At 60.5% G+C, this 12,842-nt stretch overlaps 2 protein-coding genes across 7 annotated transcripts in view; one reads left to right on the top strand and one right to left on the bottom strand.

The window, feature by feature from the left end:
• The window catches only part of NPLOC4 (NPL4 homolog, ubiquitin recognition factor), a 34,166-nt gene extending 33,354 nt beyond the window's left edge, over nt 1–812 (bottom strand). The window contains exon 1 of the mRNA XM_021066476.2: nt 587–812. Coding sequence (XP_020922135.1) covers nt 587–601 — 15 coding nt within the window. The 5' untranslated portion in view covers nt 602–812. The remainder of the gene's footprint in view (nt 1–586) is intronic.
• Nucleotides 813–916: 104 nt separating this feature from the next.
• On the top strand, nt 917–12,391 carry TSPAN10 (tetraspanin 10). 6 transcript variants are annotated; one of them, XM_084983336.1, is made up of 6 exons: nt 917–1,025; nt 3,353–3,729; nt 8,100–8,299; nt 9,415–10,007; nt 11,289–11,787; nt 11,821–11,929. In XM_084983336.1, exons 3-5 carry the CDS (start codon nt 8,264–8,266, stop codon nt 11,743–11,745), a joined length of 1,086 nt encoding a protein of 361 aa, XP_084839462.1. In that variant the 5' UTR covers nt 917–1,025; nt 3,353–3,729; nt 8,100–8,263; the 3' UTR covers nt 11,746–11,787; nt 11,821–11,929. The 6 variants fall into 6 exon arrangements, with proteins under 6 accessions (XP_084839462.1, XP_084839459.1, XP_084839460.1 ...); XM_084983333.1 differs by having other exon boundaries at nt 11,289–12,391; XM_084983334.1 differs by having other exon boundaries at nt 7,844–8,299; nt 11,289–12,391.
• The last annotated feature ends 451 nt before the right edge of the window (nt 12,392–12,842 follow it).

The following is a 12,842-nucleotide window of genomic DNA, read 5'->3' as shown; positions in this document are numbered from 1 at the left end:
TTTTTCCTGCCGCACTGACTTTTGAGAGGAAACTTTCTACAAGTTAACGCATGGCCGGCTTTTTCTGCTTTTCACTGGCTTTTCCGTTTGTGTCTTTTTTTTTTTTACTTAAGAAAAACCTTCGGGTACAAAGTGAAATCGCCCTTTAGAACATCCCTTTAGACGGGCAGCTGTCAAGTTCTCCTTGCCGTCCGCCAGACCACCCTCCTCGCAGCTTCCTCTGGCGGGGAGGGGGTCCCCGTCGGTGGAAAGCGCCCTGCTTTCGGGGACCCGTAACAAGGCACTTCCTGGGGCGGCGGGAGGAGGCAGAAGAGATGGACGGCGGCGAGGCGAGGCGGGGTCGTGGCCCCGGCCCCTGGCACCGGAGCCCCTCCGAGCGCGCCCGGCCAGCCCCCCGCGGCCCGGAATCGAGGCGGCAGGCACAGCCCAGCCCCTGCGGACGGCCCGGCTTCCCCGCCGGCCGAGACCCGGAGGTCGGGGGCCCGGCCGGCCCGGCGGAGGAGGGCAAGCCGCCGCGCTTCCCGCAGGCCGCGCCGGCAAATCTGCTGCCTCATCCCGGCGCCTCCCGCCCGGCCGCCCCACTCACGATGCTCTCGGCCATGGCGGCCGCTCCTGTCTCCGGGCTCGAGCCCCGGGCCGCCGCCGCCGCCGCCGCCTGCCGCCCCGCGGGCCTCGCAGCCCCGGCCCCGGCCTCAGCCCCGGCCCCGGCCTCCCGCCGCCGCCGCCACCGCCGCTCCAGCTTCGCCGCCGGCAGCCACCGCCGCGACGTCCGGTGCCTCGCCCGACGCGCTCCCCGGGCCCCGCGGCCGCGCAACTGGGTTCCGGCCGCGCACCGGGTTCCGGCCCCACCAACGGTCCGCGCCTGCGCAGCCCGGCCCCCCGCGCCCTGGGCTCCGCGCAGACGCGCGCCCCCGCTGGCCACGCGCGGGAGAGACGCTGCGGAGAGGTCGGCGGGCCCGGGGGCGTCGGCTCGGCCTGGCGTTCCCGACACCTGGTCACACGGAAACGGAGACAGGCTCGAGAAGGTGACATCACACCTTGATGATATACACACATATTTTAAAGAAAGCATTTTCCCTCAATCCTACGTAAGAGAAACGAGCGAGTATTGACTGCATTTTTTAAGGCCGCACCCGAGGCACGTGGAGGTTCCCAGGCTAGGAGTCGAATCCGAGCTGCAGCTGCCGGTCTACACCACAGCCACAGCAACCTACACCACAGCTCATGGCAACGCCGGATCCTTAACCCACTGAGCGAGGTCAAGGATCGAACCTGCGGCCTGAGCCACGCCGGGAGCTTCTCAACTGCATTTTAGATAAATGCTTTTTGCCAGAGAGTCAATATCCTAAAATTGCCCACAGTGCCAGCTTCATGGGTACAGACCAGCGCTGTTTTTTGGAAGGGCCTGGCTTTAGGTTCGTGCTCTGCTATCACCGTCTTGCCGTCGTTAATAATTTTCAGCAAGGAGCTCTGCATTTGCAGCATTTGTGTGTGTGTGTGTGTGTGTGTGTGTGTGTGTGTGTGTGTGTCTTTTTGTCTTTTCTAGGGTCACACCCGTGGCATATGGAGGTTGCCAGGCTAGGGGTCCAATTGGAGCGGTAGCGGCCAGGCTACGCCAGAGCCACGGCAACACAGAATCCGAGCTGTGTCAGCAACCTACACCACAGCTCAGGCAATGCTGGATCCCCAACCCACTGAGCAAGGCCAGGGATCGAACCTGCAACCTCATGGTTCCTAGTCGGAGTCATTAACCACTGAACCACAACGGAACTCCAATTTATTTTTTCCTGTCTTTTTGTCATTTTCAGCATTTTCATATTGCGCTGGGCTCTGCACATTTTGTAGCTGACCTTGCCTGAAATTATGAAAAAAAAAAATGAGACCCTCAAAGAGAGTAAACTATGTTTTTTAACCCCCATGGATCAATTTCAGATTGTATTTATTTATTTTCTGTGCTGAAAAGAGTTAGGAAATTGTTACTCGGGAGGATGTGGGTTCAATACCTGGCCTCGATCAGTGGGTTAAGGATCCAGCATTGTCGTGAGCTGTGGTGTGGGTTGCAGATGGGGCTCAGATCCCGAGTGGCTGTGACTGTGGTGTAGGCCGGCAGCTACAGCTCCGATTGGACCCCTAGCCTCGGAACCTCCATATGCTGCAGGTGCGGCCCTCAAAAGACAAAAATAAATAAATAAATAAAATATCGGCCAAAAAATTAAAAATAAAAAAAATTGAAATAAAAGCTAAGATGGTCAAGAAAGCTGTCTCTGAGGAGACGAGGTTTGAGCAGGTCCCAGGTGAAGTGGGCCATGCAGATACCTGAGGGACGAGGCACACAGGACGAGGTGAAAGCGCATGCAAAGTCCAGGGGCCTGAGACGTGCTGGAGGCCCAGGAACCAGAACGGGCTGGGCTGGAGTTCCCCTGCGACACAGAGGGTTAAGGATCTGGCATTGTCACTCCAGCGGTGCGGGTCGCTGCTGTGGCTTACATTCACTCCCTGGCACAGGAACTTCCACGTGCCATGGGGAGTGACCAAAAAAAAAAAAAAAGACCTTCTGGCTGAGTGCAAAGAGGAAGGACAGGGAAGGCCTCGTTGGCAAGAACCCTGGAACCCTGGGAGACCTCTGGACGCTAGTCTAAGGGCGTGAGGAGGCCTTTGGAGGGGCAAGAGTGGAGGAGACCTGCTCTCTGGAGCCTGGACAGAGAACAGACCATGGTGGGGGGGGGCAGCGGGGCGGATGCAGTAGCCCAGAGGGCGGATCGTGTGGCAGCAAAGGCCTCGAGGAGCTGGCGTGGGGTTCTGATGCGGACACGTGTCCTGCACGCTCACCGTGGCCTTTTCTTCGTGTCCAGGACGGCCTCTTCTCGCATCTCCTCTCACGAGGGCCCCCCTTGCACAGCAGGGCCAGGCCGGGGCTCCTGGCGGCGTGTCCCAGGCCGGACACACTCGGGCATTGCTGGAGGACCCGTGTCTCTTGCTCTCGGCCCTGCTTACCCTGGAATCTCCCTTGTGTGTCTGTGACGGTGTTTCTTGGATTTCTTTTTGAGGTTACCTTGGTGGTTACATGCATTTTCTGGGGCTGCGGTAACAAAACACCCCAGACTGGGTGGCATAAATTGATCTTCTCCTGGTTCTGGAGGCCAGAAGTCTGAGGCCAGGGTGACAGCTGGTTTGGGCTCTTCTGAGGCCTCTCTCCTCCTTGGCAGACGGCCGCCTTCTTCCTGTGTCTTTCCTCTGTCCCGGTGCGTCCCGGTGTCTCTCTGTGTCCCAATTTCCTTTTCCATCTTTCTTTCCTTCCTTCTTTCTTTCTTTTTTTTTTTTTTAATTTGGGCACTTTTACTTGGATTTTTAGGAGAAGCGTATACTGATATCTTTGCACGCACATTCTCATCCTGGGAGTTCCCGCTGTGGCGCAGCAGAAACGAATCTGACTGGGAACCAAGAGTTTCCATCCCTGGCCTCCCTCAGTGGGTTAAGGATCCAGCGTTGCCGTGAGCTGTGGCATAGGTGGCAGATGCGGCTTGGATCCTGCGTTGCTGTGACTGTGGTGTAGGCTGGCAGCTGCAGCTCCAATTCGACCCCTAGCCTGGGAACCTCCATACGCCGCAGGTGTGGCCCTAAAAAGCAAAAAATCAAAACAAAACAAAAATGCGAGAAAAGAAAGTTTGAGCATCTTCCATCTCTCATAAGGACATTGGAGTAGGACCCCGCCAATGGCCTTATTTTAAGGTAATTACTCTTTAAAGCCCCCACCGCAGAGTCCCCGGGTAGCGCAGTGGGTTAAGGATCCAGAGTTGTCACTGCTGTGGTTTGGATTGACCCCTGGCTCAGAAGCTTCTACATCCCATGGGTGTGGCCAAAACATTTTAAAAACAGGAGTTCCCACCGCGGCTCAGTGGAAAGTAATCCGACCAGTATATGCATGAGGGTGCAGGGCTCCATCCCTGGCCTCAGTCGCTGAGTTGAGGATCTGGCGTTGCCATGAGCTGTGGTGCAGGTGTGGCTGTGGCTGTGGTGTGAGGTTGTAGACGGGGTTCGGATATTGAGTGGCCGTGGCTGTGGTGGAGGCCGGTGGCCACAGCTCCTGTTGGACCCCTAACCTGGGAACCTCCATGTGCCACAGGTGCGGCCCTAAAAAGACAAAAGAAATGTATAACAGACTCTGTTCTATAACCGCCCCCCGTCAGGGATTCTTTCCACTTGGCTTATTCATTCCATCTGTGTATTTACGAGGTGTCTACTTATGTGTAGGATGGCACTGACACTGGGGATAGAGCAGAAAGCAGAGCCGGCCCTGGTGGAATCTGTGGCATCTAAATATGTACTGTCAGGTAGTGACAGGTGCCAAAGCACGGAAGGAATGGAGCGTGTACATACATGTAGAAGCTATTTGGTTTTTTTGGCTGCACTCGAGGCTCCCAGGCCAGGGATTAAACCCCCTGCCACAGCAGCAACTCGAGCCACAGCACTGACAGTGCCATATCCTTAACCCACTGGGCCACCAGGGAACTCCTTTGACCATCGTATTTAAAACATCGGGGAGTTCCCAGCGTGGCTTAGCAGAAACCAATCTAATAGCCATGGGAACGCAGGTTTGATCCCTGGCCTTGCTCAGTGGGTTAAGGATCGGGTGTTGCCGTGAGCTGTGGTGTAAGTCGCAGACATGGATAGGATCCCGCGTTGCTGTGTCTGTGGTGTAGGCCAGCGGCTACAGCTCCAATTGGACTCCTAGCCTGGGATCCTCCCTATGCCGGGGATGTGGCCCTAAAAGGACAAAAGACAAAATAAATAAATAAATAATAAAATAAAATAGATAATAAAATAAAATAGAGAGGGAGTCAGGGAGTTCCCCAGTGGCCTAGCAGTTAAGGATGCAGCATTGCCACTGCTGTGGCTTGAGTGGCTGCTATGGCACGTGTTCCACCCTGGCCTGGGAACTTAACCGTGTCACGGCCAAAGAATGAAGTGAAGTGAAATGAAATAGTAAAATAGAGCAGGAGTCAGGTCAGGGTACGCACTACTCAGCCTCCGTCACCTCCCCTTCGCAATTGGAGCAAAATGTGGAGACCGCCACCTGCCTTCCTCCCAGGCCTATTCCGGCCTGCACCCCACTTCCCTGCACACCTTGGCCTCGTGTGTGCTGAGAGCACCCCGGCTCAGCACAGACGCTGCTGGCAGCACTCAGCTGAGCTCTCCTTTGGAGACTGTGCCCACCCTGGGCCACGGGTCCCTTCCCCCCAGCAGCTCACACCCAGTGACAGTGGATGGCTGTCCAGGCCCAGCCCCATGTCCCAATCTGGACCGTCCACAGGCCGTCCCACCGCGGGGGTCCCCGAGGCCTCTGTTGGGGTGTCGGACAGCTCACATCCCCCTCCGCCCTTGAAACGCCACTTCCTTTGCGGCTCTGGAGTCTAAAGTATTTTCTTTTTTTGCTTTTTAGGGCCACACCCACGGTATATGGAGGTTCCCAGGCTAGGGGTTCAATCGGAGCTGCAGCTGCCGGCCTACACCACAGCCACAGCAACCCAGAATCTGAGCCGCGCCTGTGACCTACACCGCAGCTCACGGCCACGCCAGATCCTTAACCCGCTGAGTGGGGCCAGGGATGGAACCCGCCTCCTCACGGCTGCTCGTCGGGTGCATTAGCTGCTGAGCCTCCATGGGAACTCCCTATTCTGGGGATTTTAAGTAAGTGGAATTGTGCAATGTGTGGACCTTGGTGTCTGGCTTCCTCGCTGAGCATCGGGTTTTCAGAGGTCGTCTGTGTTGTCGCCTGTGTGAGCGTTTCTTTCCTTTCCAGGCTGGGTGACATTCCGTGGTCTAGGGGGACCACGTGGCGTTTGTCCACTCTTCACTGCTGGACACCTGGCTTGTTTCCAGCTGTCGGCTGCTGTGAACATGTCACTGTCGGAGTCCCCCTTTTTTTCTTTTTTTGCTTTTTTAGGGCCGCACCTGCGGCATAGGAGGTTATCAGGCTAAGGATCTAATCGAAGCTACAGCGGCCGGCCCACAGCACAGCCACAGCCACGCAGGATCCAGGCCGCATCTGCGACCTATGCCTCAGCTCATGGCCACGCTGGATCCTTAACCCACTGAGGGAGGCCAGGGGTTGAACCTGCATCCTCGTGGATACCAGTTGGATTCTTAAGCTGCTCAGCCACAGGGGGAGCTCCTGGAGTCCCCGTTTTCAATTCTTTTGGCCACATGCCCAGGAGCCAGACAGCTTCCTACAGTGAGGCCTCCCCGATCACCTTTCATGAGACAACCCCCCCCCCAGGAGTTCCCGCTGTGGTTCAGCAGTTAACAAACCCAACCAGCATCCATGAGGATGCAGGTGGATCCCTTGCCTCGCTCAGAGGGTTAGGGAGCTGGTGTTGTGCAGGATGCAGATGCGGCTTGGATCCCGAGTTGCTGTGGCTCTGGCGGAGGCTGGAGGCTATGGCTCTGATTGGACCCCTAGCCTGGGAACCTCCATATGCCAAGGGTCTGGCCCTAAAAAGACACACACACACACACACACCACGCCCCCCCCCCCCATCTCTTTCCCTCACTGCGTAGCCCCTGTGACCATACAGGAGAGCATATGTTTCCTTATGTGCTTACTCTGTGGCTTCCCCTGCATGGGTGGGGATTGTCAGGTTTTCTCACAGCTCTACTGCAGGGCTCGGAACAGCCCCCGGCAGAGAAGAAACCCTGTCAGTCGTCTGTGGTCACCCTCGTGCTGACTAGCAGACTCTCCCACCATCCTGTGGTTTCAAACAACCATCCTTTGTGGGACAGGCCCCTGCGGGCGTTTAGGCTGAGCTTAGCGGGGTGGTCGTTCTGGGAGGAGCTAGCGAAGCCCATAGACATGAAAGGTTCTCCCTGGCAGCACTGGTCTGGAACTGGACACTGGGAGGAGATTTCAGGGGGTGCCGGGCCCTTTGGGGCCAGCAAGCTGCCCATGCGGCTGGACTGTAAAGTGGTGGGTGCATCGGGGAAGAGAGGCTGGGCTTGAGAGTCAGACAAAAGAAGCCGAGAAAGGAAGTGGGGAGGACAGTGGAGACAGCACAGAGCAGGTGCACCCCCGGACCCTGAGAGCGTGTTTGCAGAGGGGCACCTGGCAGCCTCCGCCCCCCAGGACCTTCGGGTTCCAGAAGCCAACAGCAGCGTGGACACAGGTCGTGCCCTCACACAGTGCGCCAGCGGGACCGGAGCCGTGGGGGCTGCGTGCAGTCTCGCAGAGCTGGTGGTGGGTAGGGGTCTGCTCTGAGCCAGCCTTCCGGCTGGATGATGCAGGGTCAGAGAGCCTGGGCGCACCTCTGTCCTCCACGGGGCGACTGCCTGACCCGGGTCCTTCTAGGCCCTAGGGCACGGCGTCCTGCTCCTGAGAAGCTCCAGGGGGGGGAGCCCAGGTACCTCAGAACCAGGAAGGACCTGATTTAGCCAGTAATTTGTGGGGGAAAAAAGAAAGGCACTTCAAATATGTGTGTGTGTGTGTGTGTGTATATGTGTATAAAATGTACCCGTGTTACGTATGCATAATATACCTGCGTGTATGTGCGTACACACATATGTATATATACACAATTTCCCTTTTCTTTTCATTTTTGTCGTTTTAAGGCCGCACCCGCTGCACATGGAGGTTCCCAGGTTAGGGGTTGAATCAGAGCTGCAGCTGCTGGCGTGCACCACAGCCACAGCCACGCCAGATCCGAGCTGTGTCTGCGACTACCGTTCACGGGAACACTGGATCCTTAACCCACTGAGCGAGGCCAGGGATCAAACCTGCATCCTCATGGATGCTAGTCAGGTTCCTCACCATCGAGCCGCAATGGAAACTCCTATAATTTCTTTCTTGCAGTGAATAAATCAGCAGTAACCTGGCATTCAGCTGCCTTTAGCGAGCAGGTCTCCCGGGGTTGTAACTGGAGCCCTTTGCAGGGGCCTGAACCTCTGGCTGAGCTGCGGGGCAGCACTGAACCCCCGCCAGGCTGAGGCCCGCACTGGGCCCTGCGTGATGGCTGCAAAGCTGGCCCCCCACGGCACCCCCTTGTGGAGCCTGCATAGACCGCAGCCAAGAATCTGGGCTCAAGGATCCTCTGTGTTTGGACCAGCAGACGCTGTCTCAAGCCCTAAAACATGACTTCTCACATGATCCGGTCGTGACCACGGCCTCCCGGTGGGGCTCTCAGCTCACAGAGCGGCGGGGGCGCGAGCAGCACCAGCCCCGGTGTCCCAGCCAGAGAGGCCGGCGGGGCCAGAGCACAGGTGCTGGTGGAGGATGGAGGCGGGGGAAAGGAGCCCCCTGCTGGCCCAGGTAAGCAGCGCCCTGGAGGCCCCGCCCGGGGGGCGGGGGGGGGGGCGCGTTTCTCTTGCATAGGCACCCCCCAGCCTGCTGGGTGGTGGACTCCCGGGAGGAGCTGCTGGGATTGAGGGGGGCTTGAGTGCTCAGACGCCCTGATCAGACTCTGAACCGTGACCTGGCCCTGCCCTTGTGTTTGACACGGCCAGGGGCGAATCTGAGCCCAGGGGTGGTGCCCAGGGACGGTGCCCAGCAGGGCCACAGGGCCACCCTCAGTGTTCCTCATCCCTGTCCACCTGTGACGCCCCCATCGTGCCCTCGGCCTTCCCATCTCCCTGTCGCCTCTTCGCCAAGGCTGCCATCGGCTCAGCTCAGCGTGGCCCCAGGGCAAGAGAGCCGGCCTGGCCTCTCTGTGAACGGGGGTGGGTTCTGGCTCAGGGTGCTGAGGGGGCTGAAAGCCGATGCCATCTGCCTGCCCCTTGTCTCTCAGTGACTCGTGCGGGTCTGGGGGGCTGATAAACCTCCCTTCCTCTGCTCCAATGCAGGCGGGCGGGCGGGGAGTGCAGGGCCAGCTGCTTCCTGGGAAACTGGGAGCCCTGCCCAGGCTGGGGCACAGCTTCCTGACTCTGCCCCCAACCAAACTTCGAGGCTCCGCTGCCCTGCTCCCTGCAGAGAGAGCAGAGCCCCCCACACCTGCCTGTGGGGAGGGGTTGAGGGGCCGGCAGGTCTGAAGTTGGGACTGTCTGTCCAGGGGCCAAGGGGAACTGACTTTGCAGCTTCTCCAAACCTCGCCATCAGTGAGCCAGGCCTCTGTCGGGGAATCGAGAGGAGGGGGCCCCCAAGATTCAGCACCCCTTACTCTTGGCCTGGGCTTGGCTGAGTGCCCTCTAGAGGGGAGGCAGAGCCCTGCCCCCCCAGAGCCCCTCACAGTCCCCTCTGTTGCCTGGCCAGCCCGAAGGCTCCCACGTCCCTGGCCGTCTAGGTCCCTGAGCACCCCTCCCGCCTCCACCCTCCAGCTTCCTCTCCCGTGGGCGCCGGCCCCCGGCTCTGGCCTCCCCCCAGCTGCCTGTCCCAGGGTCTGAGTGGGGTTTGAACCGGCAAGACCCCTTCGGAACCTCCTCTCTCTGCAGGGTGCTGGGTGTCAGGAAGCACCCCTCGCCAGTAGCAGCCCACTCACTGCACGTCGCGCAGGGCCGGCGCCCTGGGAGGACCAGGCCTGGAGGGCCGGCCTTCGGGGGGTCCTGGCCTGTCCCCCCCCTGCTGGAAGCAGCTGCCTCAAGTGCCTGGTCTTTCTGACCAACTGCCTCTTCTCCCTGCTCGGCCTGCTGGCCCTGGCCGCTGGGCTCTGGGGCCTGGCTGTCAAGGGCTCCCTGGGGAGGAGCTGCGGGGGCCCCCTGCCCGCAGACCCCATGCTGGGGCTGGTGCTGGGCGGGCTGGCCGTCAGCGCGGTGAGCCTGGCGGGCTGCCTGGGCGCCCTCTGCGAGAATGCCTTTCTGCTGCACTGCTTCTCTGGGGGCGTCCTCGCTTTCCTGGTGCTGGAGGCCGTGGCAGGGGCCCTGGTGGCGGCCCTCTGGGGCCAGCTGCAGGACGGCCTGGAGCACGTCCTCCGCGAAGCCATCACCCACTACCAGGACGACCCGGACCTGTGCTTCCTCATCGACCAAGTCCAGCTCGGGCTGCAGTGCTGCGGGGCTGCCTCCTACCAGGACTGGCAGCGGAACCCGTGAGTCCTGGAGCCCGGGAGGGAGGAGGGCCGCCCCGAGGTGGCCGGCAGGGTCCCCGGGGCTGGAGAGGAGGCGGTCCCCACACACGCTCACATCCGCAGACCTACCGGACACTCCCGGTGCCCACGCCTCACCCGTACACGCTCACGCGTGTGCCCATGCTCGTGCGGGCACACTTGCACCTGCACACACCCGAGTGCTAGGCCCGCGTGTGCACACGAGTGTGTGCACGCACATTCTGAGCTCAGCCAGCACGCTTAGAAAATCACTTTTTTCTTTTTTAATGAGGACTTTATGGAAGACACCTCACTGTCGAAAAGTCAAATGAAAATAACTTAGGTTAATTCAGGACGTGGTTCTGCACTATGACTCCTCAGACCTCTCCCTCTCCCTCCCTCCCCCTCTCCCTCTCTCCCTCTCTCTCTCTCTCTCTCCCTCTCCCCCTCCCCCCTCCTCCGTGGTATGTGTGTGTGTGTGTGTGTGTGAGTCAGAGACGCTTGAAAACCAGCCATTTGTACCCAACAGTCATGAGATGTGCTCTCCTATCCTTCTGTGAACCAGGCGTCCTAAAAGCATCCACATGGCTTGTTCTCATTTGGTGGCCACATGTGACGTTGGGTTGGTGGCAGCCCCCTCTGGTGCTGTAAGGGCACCCGGCCTGCTGGCTTCTGAGCCCCTGCCTGGGTGAGGCCCGCCCTTCAAGGACGTGAGACCTCACCTGTGAGGGAGGGCCCAGGGGGCAAGCCTGCGGGTAGCAGGGCCCTAGATGCCAGTCAAAGGCCAAGGGCACCTGGGGCCGCCTGAAGCAGGTGATGAGAGCAACACTCCTCTGAGGCCCCACAAACTCATCCCAAGCCTCCCTACCCCCCCGTCACTGCCCAGGGCGGCCTCTCACCCCCCACCACGGCCACGGACCGCTAGAGAAGCCCCTGCCAGTCATCAGCCCACCTCCTCCCACTCCAGCTCTGCTGCTCAGACCAGCTCAGCCGCATCTCTGGAGCAGGGGGCTGTCTTACTTCCAGCCCCCGGCCAGCCCCCGTCCCCCTTCTGCTGCTCAGGCAGGGTGCCCCTCGTAGCCTAGAACCAGGTGCAGAGGGCTGCTCAGGGCTGGGGTATTGTGTGTGTGTCTGGGTGTGAGTTCATTCTGCGTGCCCTGTGTGTGTGTGTGCCTGCACATGTGTGGCCACGGACATTTGAAGATGGGAAGAGGACACGTGACCCAGCACCGTGGTCCAGCCTGGGCTCCACGCTCCAGACTGATGCCCCCCGCGCCCTTGCAGGTACTTCAACTGTAGCTCCGCCCGGGTCCAGGCCTGCCGTCTTCCTGCCTCCTGCTGCATCGACCCCTGGGAAGATGGGGCCTCTGTCAACGACCAGTGTGGCTTTGGGGCCCTGGGCCTGGGTGAAGACGGGGCCCAGAGGCGGGTGCACCTGGAGGGCTGCAGCCCCCAACTCCGCCAGTGGTTGCACAGCAACATCGGGGCTATAGGCAGCTGCTTCATCACGGTCGTCACGGTCCAGGGGGCTGAGGTCCTGCTGGCCACCCAGCTGGTGAGGGCCCTGGCTGTCTGCAAGGGCGCAGCAGGGAGGCTGGGCCCGTCCACCAGACCCCCAGACCCAGTGCCCTGCCCTTTGCCAAAGCGGGCTGCCTGGCAGGTGGGACCGAAGACCAGGGCACTGGGATGGGGTCTGGGGCTGCAGGTCTCCCTTTCTCCCCCCGGGAAGATGTCAGAGTGACCCGCCTGGGGCTGGGACCCCCAGCGCCCTTCCCCCTGCTGCCTGCCGTCTCCCCAGCGCCCTTCCCCCTGCTGCCTGCCCACCGCTGTAAGCCGACCCAACGACTGCCTGGCCAATGTCTGCTGCCCATGGGGGGTGCCAGGCAAAGCCCCCTGGCCGGTGGGGAGAACAGGGGCAAGCAGGAACTGGTTGGTCGGAACCTGCCTCTCAGCCCCCCACTCTGACCCTCACCTCCGACCCCCACCTCCGACCACCTCTGAGTCCCATCTCCAAGCCCAGTCTGGGAGGCCCCATGTCCTCACCAAAGGCTGACACCTGCCCTCCTCTGGGGCCCCTTCCCCCTTTCCTGTCCCTGGTGGCAGTTGACCTTGGGGCCCGGGCCTCTCCCTTGAGTGCTCTCCCTTTGGGGGTGTGGCTTTCCTGGAGACGTGTCACTGAGGGAACTGTGGCAAGCCAAGCCGAGGGGGCAGCGTGAGGGCCTTGCCTCTCTAACCACCCGAGGATCGGCCGCCAGTGGAGCCCCCCCAGCAGGCGCCTTCGTGCCCTCCCCGCGGTCACCCCTGCTGGGGCTTTGCCGCCTCTGGTTAACAATGCTTTCTCTGGCCTTTGCATAAACGGGGTCCCAGGGGCCCCTCCTCAAGAGTCACTCTCTGGTCTCTGCTGTGTGAACACCCCGACATCCGTGTGGACGTGCGCTTGGAGGCTTCTGGATGCCGACCGCCGCTAGGGACAGCTTCACGCAGGTGTGTGTGTGTGGCAGCGTGCCCTGCTTCTCCTGGGTGAGGGGTCAGGAGGGGAACTGCGGGGTCATGGGTGGCAGCTGTACAGCTTTAGTGGACACTGAGGAGGGGCCGGCTGCACCTGTCTCCTCACCCGTGGGGAGCAGAGTGGCGTTCCCCTCCTTGACCTGAGCTGCCCTTGGGCCCCCCGAGGTCTGCTTGTGCCCCTGGAGTGCGTGGTGCAGCCTGCTTTGCCCTGGTCCAGCCATCTCGAGCCCAGCCCAGCCCCTGATGGGTCTCCTTCCCTCAGCCTGGCCAGGCCCCTGCCGCCCCTGCCCCCCCACCCGGTGCCCTCAGGTCCTGCCCCCACTGACACCG

The sequence above is a fragment of the Sus scrofa genome, chromosome 12 (genome assembly GCF_054392235.1).
Source record: "Sus scrofa isolate SSC_HxYL_T2T_F1_AM1 chromosome 12, Sscrofa_HxYL_maternal_Yorkshire_Landrace_v2.0, whole genome shotgun sequence".
Classification (NCBI taxonomy): Eukaryota; Metazoa; Chordata; class Mammalia; order Artiodactyla; family Suidae; genus Sus; species Sus scrofa.
This window is presented reverse-complemented; position numbering and strand designations above follow the sequence as displayed.

Excerpts from the sequence above, each read along its gene's own strand:
- TSPAN10 (XM_021066469.2), top strand. The coding sequence starts at position 8,264 with ATGGAGGCGGGGGAAAGGAGCCCCCTGCTGGCCCAG. Across the intron at positions 8,300-9,414 it reads GGAGCCCCCTGCTGGCCCAG|GGTGCTGGGTGTCAGGAAGC; the intron begins GTAAGCAGCGCC and ends CTCTCTCTGCAG. Across the intron at positions 10,008-11,288 it reads CAGGACTGGCAGCGGAACCC|GTACTTCAACTGTAGCTCCG; the intron begins GTGAGTCCTGGA and ends GCGCCCTTGCAG.